The 17653-nt window shown below is 54.1% G+C and overlaps 1 protein-coding gene across 5 annotated transcripts in view; it reads left to right on the top strand.

The window, feature by feature from the left end:
* The window catches only part of VIPR1 (vasoactive intestinal peptide receptor 1), a 35170-nt gene that overhangs the window by 10512 nt on the left and 7005 nt on the right, over positions 1–17653 (top strand). For 3 of the 5 annotated variants that reach the window (XR_001886420.1, XM_017876367.1, XM_017876363.1), the window contains exons 2-6: positions 1271–1376; positions 6830–6937; positions 13100–13206; positions 14615–14718; positions 15213–15345. Coding sequence is in view for 4 of the 5 variants with exons in the window: in XM_017876363.1 (XP_017731852.1) it covers positions 1271–1376; positions 6830–6937; positions 13100–13206; positions 14615–14718; positions 15213–15345 (558 nt within the window). In the remaining variant the exon portion in view is untranslated. Of the gene's footprint in view, positions 1–72; positions 159–1270; positions 1377–6829; positions 6938–13099; positions 13207–14614; positions 14719–15212; positions 15346–17653 lie in introns of those variants that run through there. The other 2 variants (XM_017876366.1, XM_017876364.1) reach the window with 2 other exon arrangements.

Raw genomic sequence — 17653 nt, 5'->3', positions numbered from 1 at the left:
GTACTAAGCACTTTGGTCCCTACAGGCCAAGAGGGCCCTCCTTAAAGGAAGGTCCCCCACCTATGTTCTTCCCACAGACCCACTTCAAGAAATCTCTAAGTCAGCAGGGGAGGTGGTTGAGGCCCATGTAGCCTACAGAGAAACTGAGGCCCAGGGAGGTAAGGATCCTGTCGCAGGGTGGGAAGGACAAGTTGGAGGAGACAGTGAGAATGTCTGACTCTGGAGTGGTCTTGCTGGACTCTCTCCTATGGCCCTGGTGGAAACCAACATTCTCCCCAGGCAGAGATAAGGAAACTGGTGTGGGGTTGCCAGGACCAGCAGCCACTTTTCTAAAGACGCAGAAGCTGCTGCCAGCCCAACGCTTCCTCCATGGAGGCCTTCACCCACCCTAACCCATCTAAGAGCTCCCAAGACCTACTTTTTTCTGGCTGTTCCCAGACAGCCATCACCCCCACTCACATGTCTTCCACAAGGTCAGTGTCCCCAGTCACCCTGGTCTGACCCACCCCTGATCCCTGGCCAGGGTACAGGGAGGAGCAGGGGAGAAGCTTGGGCTTTTCCATCCCTTCTCTTCACTTTCCAGAGACAGGGGAGGCCTGGTGGTATCCTAGAGGTGCTCTCTTACTTCCTTAAACCTCCCTACCCTCAGTAGATCTGGTATAGCTTGAATTATTTAGAAACTAAAAAGGAGACAGGTGAGATCTGGGCAAGGAAGGCCAGAGTCCCCTTCCTAGCCTGGTGGCCCAGGGGACTGAGCACAGAATCCCGGAATGACAGCAGCTGGAAAATACAGCTAAACTCCTAGATTCTTCCTGGGGCTGGCGCTGGAAACCAGAGACCAGGATCCAACTCCACATAACAGAGTAGTAGCATGAGCTGGCCCCACTCATCAGGGAGACCGAGACAGGGACAGACTCTTAAGCCAAGCTGGAGAGTGGCAGAGTCCAGAGGGCCAGCTCAGGCCTCTAAGGGGAGGCCCTCTTGCCGCCATCTGGAGTTGTGCCACCCACAAAGAGACAAAGCAGTTATAGCTGCAGCACTATTGCGGGAGCCATCAAGAAGCTGTGGCAGGGTCCTCAGGGCCGACCCAGGTTTGGGGGCAATGGACAACAGGTTGGAGTCAGGTTCAGGTTTCAGTCTGGGGTTGGTATTGGGTTCCATATGGAACTTGGATCTCTTCCAGGGAGAGGGCAGGTGCATCCAGAGACTGGGCCTGGTGCTCCTGAGTCTATGAACGAGGCTGATGGGCCCTCCCTGTCTTTGTCCCCAGGGTGGCCAGGCAGCCAGTCTGCAGGAGGAGTGTGACTATGTGCAGATGATCGAGGTGCAGCACAAGCAGTGCCTGGAGGAGGCCCAGCTGGAGAATGAGACAACAGGTGAGGCCCCCATGGGCAGAGGGGGGGGGCTACATGCCCCCAGGGAGCCCACGATTCCTCATGTCTCGAGCTGAGATCCAAGTCACGTTCGTTCCACATTTGTTGGATGATGGTGAGGAGCGGCTGGGGAGCCAGATGGAAGAAGAAAGGGGCTAGCAGGCTTCCACATTCCCACCCCAGGTCTGGGGAGCTCCCAGCCGCAGCTGAGGAGGACATACTAAATCGGGGTTCTGAAAGGTACATGGAGCCAGCTCTGCCTCTGGGGCTCCCTATCCCTCTTCTCCAGGAAAAGTGAAGATCTCCATGGCGGCCAGCCCACCCAGGACACAAGGCCCAGCATGCTGCGTGGTGGGCGACCTGTGACCAATGAGGGTAGGCTGTCAGGAGCTGACATAGGGAGAACTAGCCCCATAATACCATACTCCAAGATTATAACATTGTACTGTTAGCATCTCAAAGGAAGAAGAGGGACATTCAGTCACAATATGTGACCCCCACAGGGACCGCATGGAAGCTCAAAGCCATCTTAGTGGTCCAGAGCAAGAAAGGGCACAAGTTTTATCTGGACAGATGTGGAATACTCACCACAGCCAATACTCAGCCTGGAAACTTAGGCTCACCCCTCCCTCTCAACCCCAGGCTCTGCCTCTGTCACACCAAGAGGACCGATAGTGACACCACACACATACACACACACACACACACACACACATGCCCAGCCCCTAAGCATACACATACAGGCACAAACACTGGCTTCTCCATCCCAACCCACCCTTAGTGGCCAGATGAACCATCAGCTCACTATTCAGTTGATGAGACCAGTCAAGGTCAGCCCCAGAGGCTAAGCACATGAGGGCCCCAGCCATTCCTCCTCAGGGGGCTGGGAGAGCTCCACCTGGCAGTGTGAAGGGTGGTGCCCAGCTACCTAGACTGGACAGCAGGGCTATCAGGACAGATGACAGCACCCTCTTTCTGGCTCAGCAGCTCCAGGTAAGAACGGGTGGTATTATTTGGTACCACTTGAACCAGACTTGGAGGGGTGAGCAGGTTTGGAGAAACAGAGAGTCTGGAAAGGTGGGAGGCACTGAGGTAGACTTCCCATGGGAAATGGGGCATGGTTGGCAGGTTCAAGTCTTACTGCCAGGGACAGCAGCTTGGCACGTCTGGGCTGGAGGCAGTGAGATGGCTGGGCTCATTCTGGGCCTCCATCCCAGGCTATCTCCCTGAGGCTGAGCTTACACTTATGTAACAGCCTTGCTCAGGAGCAGGGAGCATCTTTACCTCTTCCTGGCTCCCTAGTTCCCCTTCCACCTTCTAAAGCTGACAGTTATGTAGCCCCTTCCGGGTCCCTCTTCTTGGCCCTGGTGCCCAGGCTGTCTGCCTCCTGCTCTGTAAGTGAGTAAGTGTAGCCTCACAGATGGGCTTTGCCTACCCTGATCTCAAAGCAGGACAACCCCTTGACTCTACGGCCCAGAGACTGAGGCATGGGTCCAGGGGTGGCTGGGCCTGCCCACTACCTACAGGCCCCACCCCACTCCACCAGTGCAGGGAGCCAGGACCAGGTGCAGACAGGCTTTGGCAGGCCCCAACGGTGGGATCATAGGCAGCCCCGAGAGGCCCAGACTCTAGACTCCACTGCGCACCTCCCACGCCGAGGGGCAGGCCAGCCTCGTGATTCCGATGAGGTCACTGCTGGCACAGCGTTCCCGTTGGGTGCCAACACCCTGTCACCCAGCAGCCGCAAGGCTAGGATGCAGAGAAGGGCAGGCATAGGTTGTGGCCATGAGTCTGTCCGTGGCCTTGTGTAGGGCTCTGTGCATGTTCATGCACATCTAAGTATGCACTCCTGGCCCATGTCTGTCTGGAGCTGCGTCTGTGTCTCTGGGGTCTATAGCTCTGTGTCTGACTCTGAGTATCTTTGTGAGTCAGAAGTATGTGTCTATTTAAGCACGGGCACATGCCATCTCTGGACATGCCTAGGTGTGTCTGCCCAGTGTGCTGTGTCTCTGTGTGTTGGCTTGCATGTCTAATAGTGTGAGTGTCAGTGGTATACCCAGACATGTCTGTCTCTCTGAATGTATGTCTCTGTGAGTTGTGTGTCTCTCTGTGCCCATTTGCTTGTGTCTGTTGCCTGTGTTCAGGTAAGTGTACATGTGTGCATGTTTGCATGTGTGCCTGGTGTTCTGTGTACTGGCACGTAAATGTCAGTGTGTGTATCTCTGTGTGCACATAAGTCTACAGAATGACACAGCAGAGGCCCCACCTCACCTTGCCTCACCAACCCTTACCCCAAGCTCTGGGTTGGGCTTTCCTGGTGGGGGCACACCCCCACCTGTGGGCACACACAGCCAGCCTGGGCCCTGTATTTCTATAGGCCCGGTGACATGTGTGATGGGACCTGCGGAGCCTCATTAGGGCAGGTACACAGGAAATATTCCCATTGCCTAGCCCAGGACAACAGGCCATTCCAGGTACCAAGCATGTTCATGGCTGTCACCCCGTCCCCTGCTTCCGAGACCATGTCCCTCATATTGGCCTCTCGTCCTGCTCCCTTGCCCTGCTGGCTGCCCTCACCCCAGCACTAGTTCACAGCCCAGCCTTGGTTGTGCTAAGATTCCTTGAGGCCAAGTGTGGCCTCCCAAGGGCAGGGCCTGGTTTCCTCTCTTCTGTCCCACCACAGTGAAGCAGAACTCAGGGCCAGAGACCCAGCCCCGGATTCACTCCCCAGCCTGTGCTGGCCACCAGCACAAATGTCAGTGTGTGTATCTCTGTGTGCACACAAGTCTACAGAATGACACAGCAGAGGCCCCGCCTCACCTTGCCTCACCAACCCTTACCCCAAGCTGGCACCCAGACACAATAGCCGGTCTGCATAACAGGGCATGCCCAGTGCTGTCAGAGAGGGGTAAACAAAGTCCAGCAGCAGCAAAATTCCCAGAGAAATGACAGCCCTTCCAACCAAGAGGAGTGGGAACATGTGAATATACTGTACCGCTTACCAGCAACATGACCTTGAGCTGCTTGTCTAATCACTCTGTGCCTCTGTTTCCTCATCTGTAAAATGGAAGCGTTAAATAAGTCATTCATCCAAAGAGGTTAGAACAGTGCCTGGCACATGCAAAGGTTATATGAGTGTTTGCTGGTATTCTTAACAGGGTCTTGAACCCCCAGCAGGGTTTGACTGACCTGAAGTGCCCCTACTCAGCTTTCAGAGGGGCTGGCCCAGAATGGAAGAGGGACTGGCAGCCAGCATGAGGCCACAAGAGCCCTCAAGACAGGGAAAAGTGGTCAGGGTCCATGACTAAGGGAGGCTGCAATCTCTGGTCAAGCCCTGGGGATCCAGGGGTCCTCCTCAGGCTTCAGCTATAGGTGTGGCCTGACTGCTGCAGCCCCAGAAGGTGCCCCTTGCTGCTGCCAGCCCACTCCAACACACAGAGTCCCGAGCCTCTTCCCCAAGTAAGGATGTCCCTCCACCTCCTCTTCCCAGACCCCCTTCTTGGGAACTTGTGAACCTTTGGACCTGAGCTGGGCTGGGCTGGGCTTGGCCAAGCTGGCGTTGACTTTGGCTCAGGGGTTGAGTTTTCTGAGCAAATCTATGGGACTGGCAGGATTGCAAAGAGACAATTAAGCCTCCTGCATGGGACGGTCCAGAGCAGTCCTAGTCCCTCAGCGGCATGCAGCTCCTGAACAGACTAAATGATGGCATTTGCATGTGCCTATTAAAGCAGACCCCTGGAGACCCCACTGTGCATCTTTCACTGGCCAGGCTCTGCAAGGCTGATAGCTGTGGCGGAGAATGCGGCCTCCATTGGGTTTTTGCTGAATTTGTTCCCTAACTATTCCCCTCCATCACAATTCACAATCCGACCACATTGGGGGAATCTGTGTTGTTCAAGAACTAGGTGTGGGCTGGGCACAGTGGCTCACGCCTGTAATCCCAGCACTCTGGGAGGCTGCGAGGCAGGTGTGAATCACCTGGGGTCAGGAGTACGAGACCAGCCTGGACAACATGACAGAACCCCGTCTCTACTAAAATTACAAAAATTAGCCGGGTGTCACGGAGGGCACCTGTAATCCCAGCTACTCAGAAGGCTGAGGCAGAAGAATCACTTTAACCCGGGAGGTGGAAGTTGCAGTGAGCCAAGATCACACCATTGCATTCCAGCCTGGGCAACAGAGCGAGACTATGATGGGGTGATGAGTATACTGGGGTGCACGTAATTCTTTTTTTTTGGAGACAGAGTCTCAAAACATTTTCTAATGCCTCCTTTATTATCATAATATGAAATTCAGGACACACGCCCGTCCACTTTATTAAAAATAAAGTTCTAGTTATACTGTAAGATAAATATTAAAAGGAAAGTAATTTATAATAAAGTACCATGTACATATTCAAGCATAATCACACTAGATGTAGTCTGAAGGTTGTACCTACAAATATAAACCCTGAGAATGCAAGGCCTACAAATGCAGACTGATGGACACAGGTAGTTGCATCAGTGACTCAAGTATCACAGGCAGTACTGCTATGGGTATCATGGTTTTCCAAAACATTGAACAACTCTTAGTGAAGTTCAGAACAAAACAAAATACAATCTTCCCTCCCTTTTCTCAGTGGCTGCATTCCTGGAAAACTCCATGTATGTTAAACTTGTGCAATAAATAGCTTGTGTTGGCCGGGCACAGTGGCTCACACCTGTAATCCCAGCACTTTGGGAGGCCAAGGTGGGAGGATCACTTGAGGTCAGGAGTTGGAGATCAGCCTGGCCAACGTGGTGAAACCCTGTCTCTACTAAAAACACAAAAATTAGCCAGGCGTGGTGGCACAGGCCTATAGTCCCAGCTACTCGGGAGGCTGAGGCAGGAGAATTGCTTGAACCCAGGAGGCAGAGGTTGCCAAGGTTGCACCACTGCACTCTATCGTGGGTGACAGAGCGAGACTCCGTCTCAAAAAATAAGTAAATAAATAATAAAGTAAATGGCTTGTGTTTATATGTAAAATGGTGTAAGAGTCTAGGCTCTGTTCATTACGAAAGGTTTTCACCTATACATATGGCCAGTGGCTCATCTGGAAGCCATGCAGAATGTGAGACAATTCATCATTGTGCAGGAGTTGCCTGTCTGGCATCCCTGGTGGCTGCCCATCAAATGCCAGTGAGGCCTCCCCCATTGCTGTAACAATCAAAACCACCACTGCCATTGGAAACATCCCCAGGGGGCGCTCTATCCCTCACTAAGGACCAAGGAACTGTAGTCAGGCCTCCTCCCTGCCTCCCAGTCAGGACAGGCCCCATGCAGCCTGGGCAGGCCTGTGCCTTCCCTCTCAGACTGGAGGCTCCTTGAGGTGGGAGCCTGGCAGAGGGAGGAAGAGAGTGGATGCCTATGGCCTCAGGCCCCAGGGCTGGAGGCACCCGCACTGTGCTGACCCATGTGTCCTCTGCCTTACCCCATAGGCTGCAGCAAGATGTGGGACAACCTCACCTGCTGGCCAGCCACCCCTCGGGGCCAGGTTGTTGTCCTGGCCTGTCCCCTCATCTTCAAGCTCTTCTCCCCCATTCAAGGTAAGACCCCTGGGTTGAAAAGGTGAGGTGAGTGGTGCCGGCTGGCGTGGGACTCACCTCTCAAGGAAGTGGAAAGCCAAAGAAAAGTGGTCAAAGAGGCTGGAGCAATCCGAGGGACTCCCTGGCAGAAGAGGCAATGGTGCTGGGTCTTTAAAGAACTCACGGGATTTGATTAGCTCTTCACATAAAGATAAGCATATGGGAAAGGCTCACTAAATATTTGCTCAACAATTGATGACTGATTGACTGACAGGTACTTGATTAAGTTATGGCTCCCATAGTCCTGTTGTCTTGGGCTGGTCATGATTCAGTCTTTTGATGCCTGGAGCCTATGACCTCTTGGGCTCCATGAAGCCACCACATGACTTTGCTTACACACCTTGTCATGTTCCACTTAAATGAATGTCCACAGAATGTCCACAGAATGAGGCAGAAAAGAAAAGGGGGAGCCCCTTTAGGATGTGGCTTTCTTGCTAGTGAGTCATTAAAGAGGTTTACAATATAGATTCAGTCATTCTTCTGTGCAGTGAATGAAGCACCCACCCGTGTGCCAGGCGCTGAGCTGGACAAACACAGTGGGGAGAGGATAAAGCAGCCCCCAGGGCTGCTCTTCCAGAGCTAGCGTTCTCATTGGAGAGACATTTCGTAAGGAAATAAACAGATGTATCATCAATAATAAAAAGTGCTGGACGAGAGAGCAAGGAGAGTGGGGACCAACTTAAGACAGAGGTTCACAAACAGTCCCTCTCTGAGGAGGTGACACTTCAGCTGCCATCTGAAGACCTGGAGGTGAGAAAGAGCCACCAGGCAAACAATTGAGAGAGAGAATCAACAGCCCGTGGAATAAGCATCCAAGGAAGCTCTGTGAAGGCCAGTGTGGCTGGAGCAGGGAGAGTGCCGGGGTGGGGGAGGAAGGAGAGGGACAGGCGGGCCAAGGCCAGACCACACAGGGCCTTGAGGACAGAGGCGAAGACTTGAGCTTTTTCCTAAGTCCAGTGAGAAGTGGGAGGTTTTAAGCGGGGAACTGACAAAGTCCAATTCAGGTTTTTATTTCTAACTGGTTTCTGTGAGAAGGAAGTATTCTAAGAGTATAAACAGGAAAAGCCAATCACAAGGCAGGCAGGAAGTGATGATGGATTGAATTCAGGTAGTGAGCTCAGTGCAGGAGAGAAGTGGGAGATTTTATGGAGGGAATGGGCGTGACTGAGGCAGGGAGGAATCAAGCAGGCCCCACCCTAGGCTTAGGTTTAATGAGCCTTGGGGAAGAGGGAGCAGGACTGGGTGGGGAGCATGGAGGGAGGGGCAGGCCTGGGGTGGGGAGGACTCATGAGGAGCAGAACCTAGATAATTATTCAGAGAGCGAACAGAACTCATGCGTCTCTCACTCCAGGTGGCCTTTTCCTCCCTGGACCCCGGTTTCCCTGCTTGTAAAGTGGGGATGTGTGGTAGATCCCAGGGTCTCTTTGGGATAAGCCGATTTGCCCCCAAGTGCCTGCTGCTGTGACCTCAGTGGTGAAAGACCTTAAAGCCCTCCTGAGGAGTCTGGGAAGGTCACAGCCATGCCATATTCCAGGCCAATGCCCACCTGGCCTGGCCACCTCCTCCAGGGACACCCAGTGCCTGGGCAGATAACAATGAGCTCCTCTGGCAGGTTTCACAGTGCACGCCATCACTGAGCCTGGAAACCAGCCTTCTCTCTGATCCAGAAGCACCTGCTAATTGCCTTTCTCCCTGAGACTCTGCTAACTGCATTTCTCCCCGTGGCTCTTCCTTCTGTCCCTGCTGGAATGTGTCAAGGCAGCTCCTGCCCTTGAGAACCTGAACTCCAGCCCACCATCTAGCTAACCCTGAGGCTGCCGGCATCAATGGGGCCCATACGGTGCCTTTGGACTGACAAGAAAAAGTCAGTCCTTCCTCAGGCAGAGATGACCTCTCATTAGAGCCCACCTAGTGGCAAGCAGTATATGCCTACCAGCCAGGTACCCTTGTACAGTGAACAACTTACACAGCCACACTCTGTGGGCCTGGTCTCTGAAAATGGTGGAGAGAAATAGGAGACTGCGATTAGGGACTGAAAACAGAAAAAAGACGGTGTTCTCCTGAGCAAGTAGATTAAGGTGTGGGCAACCGACCTGAAATTCCAAAGAGGGAAGTTTGCAAGTAGGGTAGGGATGATGGCAACACCAACTCACACCCTTTTAGATAACAGACCTGGGAAGAAGTTTATCCACAGGAAGGGACCTGGTTCTACAGGAAAAGCTAAAAGAAAGCTTATAGAAGATAAAAATTGTGGAGAGTTAAAAAAAAGTCATCTACGTAGGCTGGATAAAATACCTGAAGGAGGGAGTTTGGCCAGGTGAGGAATAGCTCATTAAGGCACCAAAATGTTCACGGTGGCTCACTTCCTTACTTTTATTTTATTATATTGATGTTTTGGGATAGAGTCTCGCTCTGTCACCCAGGCTGCAGTGCAGTGGCGCAATCTTGGCTCACTGCAACCTCTGCCTCGCAGGTTCATGCCATTCTGCCTCAGCCATCCCAGTAGCTGGGACTACAGGCACCTGCCACCACGCCTGGCTAATTTTTTGTATTTTTAGTAGAGACGGGGTTTCACCGTGTTAACCAGGATGGTCTTGATCTCCTGACCTCGTGATCCTCCCGCCTCGGCCTCCCAAAGTGCTGGGATTATAAGCGTGAACCACCATGCCTGGCCTCTACCTTCAAATATTTGAGGAGATTTTTTAAAAAATAAATATGGGAGAGCCATTCTGGCTGAGAAAATTCGATGTACAGTCTATGTTAACCTTGTCTGTGGGGTCTATGGGATGCCTCCCTTCCCCCACCACCTGCATCATGATGCTATAAATAAGAAAACATTGCTGCCAGCCTAGGAAGCTCATCCTTGCTGGCTGGAATGGGGCACTATGGCAGGGAATCAGGAGAGTTCCACAGCAAGGAATCAGGAGAGTTCCACGGCAGGGAATCAGGAGAGTTCCACGGTCAGGTCTGGGTGTTAGCATGATCCTTCCAGCTGTCTCAGGCTGTGGAGCTGACAGGAAAGCAGGGGGCTCCTACTTAATCCAGGGGAGATGAGGTGGTTGTGGTGCTGGGGAAGAAGAAGCTGAGAAAGGGCTGGTGACTGATGGGGGAGAGGAGGGAGAGGATCATTCCTCAATTCTTGGCTCCAGGCACTGAGTGGAGGATCCTAGGCACAAGCGGGGGCCATGACTGCTTTTTGAGACATAGTGAGTGGGAGGAGACTGGGAGAAAGGTGGCTCTTGCCACCCCTCTGGTTGTCACAGCTATCCTGAGCTTGTTTAGGTAAGGCCCAGCCCAAGTAACAGGCCTCAAAGCAGACCTGGCAAGTGTCCCTCCCATGGTGGAGCCCAGCCTGGCCCAGGCATGCCCTGACCCCCCCACTGTCGCATGCCCTGACCCCTCCAGTGGGATGTCCCTCCCAGCACAGGGTTAAAGTCCCTTGCTACCTCCCTCCTGCCCTTCATGCCCCCTCTCCAGATATAGGGCCTGCTGGTTTCCAGGCCCAGACTGGAGGGAGACTCTTGGCTGCTGCTTGGGATCCCATGGTGACTGCCATTTTGATCTCCTTGAGAGCAGCTTGCTATGAGGCCTTGACCACAGTCCCAGCGCTCTTCAAAGAGGCCACCTAGCCCCAAAGATGACCCATTGTCCCCTCCCTTCCTCTCCTCCACCATCTATGGCAGCCAGGGCTCCAGAAAACAGAGTGTCTCTTTGTCCACTGCTGGGAGCCCAGAAAGATCTGGAGTCAGGCGGACCTGGGTCTGCATCTCAGACCTGCCGCTCCCTTGCTGTGTGACCATGGGCAAATCACTTAACCTCTCTTAACCCTGGAATCCCCATATTTTGGTGGGATAATAAAAACTACCGATTCCTAGCCTTAACACATTAATGTTTACCCTAACACCGCTGCCACTATACACACACACACACACAAATACAGCAGCATGGGAAGCTGCTGTGTACATGCCAGAGTCACCCAGGTTTGCTGGCATAATTTGTGATACCAGATGCTTGCTATGTCATTGAGCCTGGCCTCCTCAAGCCCTGGTCCCTCTGGTGAGTAGGGAGTCCAACGCTCCAGTGTCCCAGCTTCAAGGCTGAGTGATTTTGGCCTTAGTCCTCATTTTTTTTTCCTGAGTTGGAGTCTCACTCTGTCTGTCACCCAGGCTGGAGTGCAGTGGTGTGATCTCGGCTCACTGCAACCTCCATCTCCTGGGTTCAAGCGATTCTCCTGCCTCAGCCTCCTGAGTAGTTGGGACTACAGGCATGCACCAACACAAGCAGCCCTTAACCCTCTTTTCTACCTGCCCAAGTCTCCTAGGGGGAAGTCCTCAAAAGAATCAGATTGTGGGTGGGAGCCAGGGCCTCAGGGCCTGCAGTTAGCTCCCTGGAACTGGAGCTGAGGAAGGGCTTGCCCTTTGATGAGGGGCTGGGCTGAAGGCTCTGGGCCAGGCCCACCTCTGACTGAAATGATGGGAAGCTGACAGGGGCGCAGAGGGACAGCTGAAAGTTTTTCTCCTTTCCTAGGAGTCTCTTGCAGCAGTGAGGTTGGGAGCCCAGGGCAGAAAAGGGGATGCCAAGGCAGGAAACTGGCCCAGTCCAATGCCTCCTCTTCAGCCAAATCCTTCCTGCCCTCCCTGGGCCACGCAATGGAAACAGACCCAGCCCACAGCTGCTCTTTCCTGGCTGTCCCATCCCCACCCCCAGCTGTCCCTCAGTTCTTCATCCATGAAGTAGGGTGACAAGACCTCTTTCCAAGGGTTGCCAGGAAGATTCACAGAAATGGCAAATATGGAATCATCTGGTATATTCCGCGCACACAGCAAAGTTTGGAAATAAACACACGTGCCCAGTGACCCTTCCTGAGCTCACAGGACAGCTTGACCCTCCTGCAACTCTTTATCTGGTCACCACAGTAAGTCCTCAGGTCACCTCCATGAAAGTGAGAACCAAGCTTACCTGGGAAGACTCTGGAGACCAGATCAGCTCTATTCTGTCCTCTCTGTGTGGCCTTGGGCGAGTAACCAACTTCTTGGGGCCTCCACTTCTCAACTGTGAAATTGAGTTACCTTCCTCATTGGATGATTGAGGAAATTAAACAGGATGTGCCTAAAGTGCTCTGACCAGCGCTGATATTTGAAAAGTATTCAAAACTTGTTGTTGTGATGAGGCTGATAATCGTGATGCTGCTGATGGTGACGATGGCGGTGGCGGTGGCGGTGGCGGTGATGAACGGGTACGAAGATGGGGAAGCGAGATTCTTCTCTGGCTCATCTAATTTCTATTCACCCCATTCTCTCCCTCTCTGGGGAGAGGATACCTCCCCAGTGCTGGAGAGTGGGGACCCTCAGTGGTACCCCTCACCTCACATAGCCCTGAAGCGGTCCTGCCCCTTTGCTGCAGCTTCGAGCCTCTGAGGACAGTGGACAGTGCAGCTTCCCTGGAGCCTCAGCCTCTGCTTGTTTCAGCCCCAAGCCCCTGCCATGCTGTGCTGCCTGATTCCCCCTCACATGCCTTTGCCTGCACAGGTTCCCCTGCCAGGAGCTCCTGGCTTCTCCATTCATGAGGATTTCAGATCTGCATGCTTATCAGTTGTTCCCAAACCCAACCCCTCCTCATCCCCACACCCCTGCTCCCCGTCCAGCAGCACATCTGAGCCCTTCCAGGTGTGAGAGGAAACCCAGCCCCACAGGCCCAGGCAGGCTGACTGGGGAGGCCTGGGCAGGCCTGGGCCCCCCTCCCCTAGCCGTGGCCTTGTGACAAGGGTCAGCATTCTGCTCACGGCAAGGGTCAGGAATCATTCTGTGACAAGGATCCAGGCAGGGTCTGTGACAAGGATCAGAGTGTATGTTGTACTTGGGGTCAGGTTCAGACCATAACAAAAGGACTGAGCCCAAGAATGTCTGCTCTGATTTTGTCATCGGTGCAGGAGCCCTGAAGAGGCTTCTCCCTGCCCCGGGTGCCCCCACAGTGCCCTGGGTAACTGGGTCAGGGCAGCTGGAGCCTGACAGCACCAGGGTTGGTGGGAGTAGGGCTGAATTCTCTGCCCTGTTCCAAGCAGAGACAGCCAGGTCCCCGTGCTCCCAGACTCAGCCTTTGTCCTTGCCCCTGCCCTCCACCCAGGCCGCAACGTGAGCCGCAGCTGCACCGACGAAGGCTGGACACACCTGGAGCCTGGCCCATACCCCATTGCCTGTGGTTTGGATGACAAGGCAGCGAGTCTGGACGAGGTGGGCCTCACAGCACCACCACCCCACCTGCAGAGTTCCGGGGCCCACCTAGGCGACTTTGATCTCTCCCACCAAGGGGTGCAGTTGCTGTCTGTGTGGGAGCAGGACTCCTGGAGTCTGCCCTCCTCTAGCCTCCTCCGGGCCTGCCTTTCTGGGGTCCCAACCCTTGGCTCCCCCTGACAGGGTATGGAAGGAGGCTTTCCCACAGGAGGGGCCCCCAGAGCAGTGAAAGCTGAAGCAGCATCCCCAGGCTGGGCCGCCCCACTGCCTCATGGGAGTCTCACTTCAGCCCGGGAGTTGGCAGGGCATGCAGACACCACACCCCATCTCATCCAGAGAGGAAACAGAGGGGTTCCTGGAAGGAACCAGCCTTGGCTACCAAATAGCCAGTCAGGAACAGGGACAGAGCCTGTTGTCCTCAGTTCCAGGACAGATATCTGTCCCAGAGCAGTTAAAATGTAGGTGGCCTCTGTAAAGACTGGGGAACCTGGTAAGGACATTGATGGGGAGGCTGGAGTCCTCAGCTAGGAGCCCCTCACTGCTTTAGGGTGCAAATGCATGTATGTGTGTCTGTCTGCGATGACATCTGCCCCACCCTCAGGCGCCCTTCTCAGACGGGCTTTCACTCCACCCACCCCCAAGGGCAGCAATTTCTTCAGAGCCCTTTGAAGCCCACTGGAGCCATAGGCCCTCATTCCCTCTTAACCACTTGACTCTTCTCAGGCAGGCGTGGGAGGCGGAGAGGAAGGAGGGACTTGCCTAGTGGCTGTTGTGCTGCACTGCACCTGTGTCCATGGGGAGGGCATCAGGAGAGGGGACCAAGCAAGACACCCTCGGGGTCTAGCTTTGCCCTCCTTCCCAAGAAAGGCTAGACTGCCCTCATCCCACCGACCCCAACTCCCAAGAGCCCAAAATGGGACATTAGTGCCAGTGTCTTCTTTGACATCCTGCAACCTCTGCATGCCTCTCCTCCCTGCACAGAGACAGGGCCTCAAGGGGTGTCTGAAGGGCAAGCAGACCTGGCCCCTAGGGTGCCCAGCTCAGAGCTGGCACAGAAGGGAACCCGGGCACATGGCTGGAGACATGAAATTAACAAAAGGGACGTGCAAGGTCTTCATTCTCTCCCTCACCAACTTGTCCCTCGTAAAGATGCAAAGAGAGGGAGTACATTCAACCCCCACCCCACCCTAAGACACAGTCCTGCCCTGTCTGTGGAAACCAGGGCGCCAGGGGTCAGGGGATTGAAGAGCTCTGCTCAGCTGCTCTTGGGAGCCCCAGACCTCAGCCTGCTCATTTGCTGAGGCAGGGGTGGGCAGGCAGAGTGTGTAGGGCACCCCACCCCTGCCAATACCCCCTAGATGAGCCTCCCACCCCACCACCCAAGAGCCTCTCCCTGTCCCTCCAACAGCAGCAGACCATGTTCTACGGTTCTGTGAAGACCGGCTACACCATCGGTTATGGCCTGTCCCTCGCCACCCTTCTGGTCGCCACAGCTATCCTGAGCCTGTTCAGGTGAGGCCCAGCCCAAGTGACAGGCCTCAAAGGAAACCTGGCAAGTGTCCCTCCCACAGTGGAGCCCAGCGTGGCGCAGGCATGCCCTGACCCCTCCACTGTCGCCCCCCAGCAGCACACAGTCCCCAGCTCCTGCCAGGCCAGCTTCCCTTGGGAAAGGCAGATGACCGAGCTGTTCCATGTGTTGCAACCTAGTCTCCCCTAGGATGGCCCTGCACTTGGGGACAGGGCACCAGAGGGTGGGGTCTGCACACAGGAATGAGCTTTCTGGGGTCACACACGAGGCTGAGGCACTTGGGAGCCCAGCTGCACAGGAAGATGGGGTACCTGGGGGTGGGGCTCGTAGTTCGGGATGGGACCCCCTTCAAGGCAGGGCCTGCCCTCTGGAGAACACATGCTCCCCTGCCCCACCCTTGCTCAGAGCATAGGACAGCATTGACTGGGGTGGGGATCCAAGGCCCCTTTGGCCTCCCAGATCTGCCCACCCCACGCAGGAAGCTCCACTGCACGCGGAACTACATCCACATGCACCTCTTCATATCCTTCATCCTGAGAGCTGCTGCTGTCTTCATCAAAGACTTGGCCCTCTTCGACAGCGGGGAGTCAGACCGGTGCTCCGAGGGCTCGGTGAGAACCCTGGCCCTGGCCCACCTCCCTCAGTTTCGCCCTTATCTTTAGCCACCGCAATCTCCTCTTCTTCCCCTCTTTCTCCCTCTCCCTCCTCCCTCTTCCCTCCCATCCCACCCCTCAATCCAAGGATGGCCCAACCCCCACCCAACCCCACCTGGCGCCTCCTCAAATCACACTCCCCTCTGGCAACAGAAGATGTTGCTCACCCATCTGGGAGCTCACAGACCTGCCCCCGCCAGTGAGAAAAGCAGATGGGAAATGGGACACTTCATGGCCACAGCCCAGAGCCCCTGTACCACCTGTTGCTAACTTCCTATGTGGCCTTGGGGAACTTACAGCCTCAGTGTCCCCATCCATGCAAGGACTTCCATTCCTTCCAACTCTGCCCTCTGTCACCTGCATAGCAAGGGCTCTGTTCACCATGCCATTTTTCCTACTCCCCCCATCCCCGTGCCATCTGGAGTAGGTCCAAACATATGCATTCCTCCTCTTTTGTTCTGATCCTGACATCAAGCTGGTTCTGGGCCTTCCTAAGGAAGAGAGGTAAAGGGAGCATCTAAGGAATTCATTGCCAGTCACTAAGGGAGCCATCTCCAAGGGATTCTGAGGGACCCTCTCTGAGTACCTCAAGCTTTGACAGAGAGCTTGAGACCAGCCCAGCCCCCACTCATTCCTTGTGGTCAGTATCTCCTTGCTTCATGCATAACCCCAGAGGCAGTGCATTATATCAGGGGTCAGCAGTACCTTCTCCCCAAAGAGTGAAACGATCATACTGAAATCTCAGGCATTTCAACAAGGGGGAGAGAAAATCTAGGGGACCCACCTTGGCCATTCCCAGAGCTTCTCAGAGGTTCTGTCCCAGAAGCCAAGTCAGACATGAGCAGTGCAAGCCACAGGACCTGAGGAGGAACCTGCTGCCTCCTGTGCACATGTTAAGGATAATTACGGAGACTGGCTTCCTGATTCATTACTGCAAAGCTTTTCTAAGACTAGAAGGAAGCACAGATAACTGTCCTGGTAAAGAGCTGAGCTATGGCCGGGCGTGGTGGCTCATGCCTGTAATCCCAGCACTTCTGGAGGCTGAGGCAGGCAGATCACGAGGTCAGGAGTTCAAGACCAGCCTGACCAACATGGTGAAACCCTGTCTCTACTAAAAATACAAAAAAATTAGCCGAGATTGCAATGAGCCGAGATCACGTCATTGCACTCCAGCCTGGGCGACAGAGCAAGACTCCATCTCAAAAAAAAAAAAAAAAAGAGCTGAGTTATTCTCCAAAAGCAAATGGGGGGAAGATGGGAAGGCAAGAACTCCTGTAACTGGAGGGACTGAAGTGAGACCTGAGGAAGGACTTTCCAACCGAAGGGAGTGGTGCAGGCATTAGGGGAGGGGAGGCTTCTCTCTGAGGATCTCTCAAACCAAGGGTACAGGAAGGAAGGGTGGGAACCAATGTTCTGGGTACAGGAGGAAGTGGAAGCCAGACAGTTTCCTGGTGGAGGGTGGCTTTAAGCCCTGGCTCACAGACATCTAGGCTTGATCTGAAATGGGGGACTTTCTGGGAGGGGACAGAAGGCCCAGAATACCTTCCAGTCATGCCAAGAGGGCCACCCAGAGGTCCGTGATTGCCCTACTCATGGGTCTCCCTGACTCCTTCATGGTCCTCGTCTGCCTGAGAAAACCATTCTTCCACTAGGTCCTCTGAACCCCAGGAGGAATGGCCAACCCTCCCTCTTCTCTTCTTCTTCATTTCTACTTCCTCATCTCCTACCCTCTTCTCAGTCCCAGTCTCCCTCCACACTTCCATCTGGGCCCCACTCCACAGTCCACAGCCCTCCACCCCACCACACTCAGCAGACTCTTGCAAACTCAGGCAAGAGTTCTCCCTCATACCTTCCAGCTACCTTCAATACAAATTGGCATTAGATGAATGAGTGGGTGGGGTGGGGGTGTGGATGGGCAGGTTGGTGGATGGCTAAGTAGGCAGCAGGATAAATGGGTAAAGTAAGGAAGATTGGACAGATGATGGGCAGAGGGGCAGGTAGGTAGATAGGTGGGTGGATGCACGAGTGGATTGATAGGTGGGTGCAGAGATGAATGGATGGGAAGATGACTGAGTGAGTTGGTAGATGAACGGAGAGATAGGTGAGTAGGTGGATGGATTGATAGATGGGAAGATGATAGATGATGGATGGATACATGGATAAAAGATGGATAAATTGATGAGTTGATAGTGAATGTCTAGTGGGTGAGTAGGTAAATAAATGGATACGTGGATAGGTGGGTGGATGATTGAATGAGCTTATGGGT

Source organism: Rhinopithecus bieti, unplaced genomic scaffold (assembly GCF_001698545.2).
Source record: "Rhinopithecus bieti isolate Rb0 unplaced genomic scaffold, ASM169854v2 scaffold_9581, whole genome shotgun sequence".
Classification (NCBI taxonomy): domain Eukaryota; kingdom Metazoa; phylum Chordata; class Mammalia; order Primates; family Cercopithecidae; genus Rhinopithecus; species Rhinopithecus bieti.
Note: the sequence above shows the minus strand (reverse complement) of the source record. Positions and strands in the feature narration are given on the sequence as shown.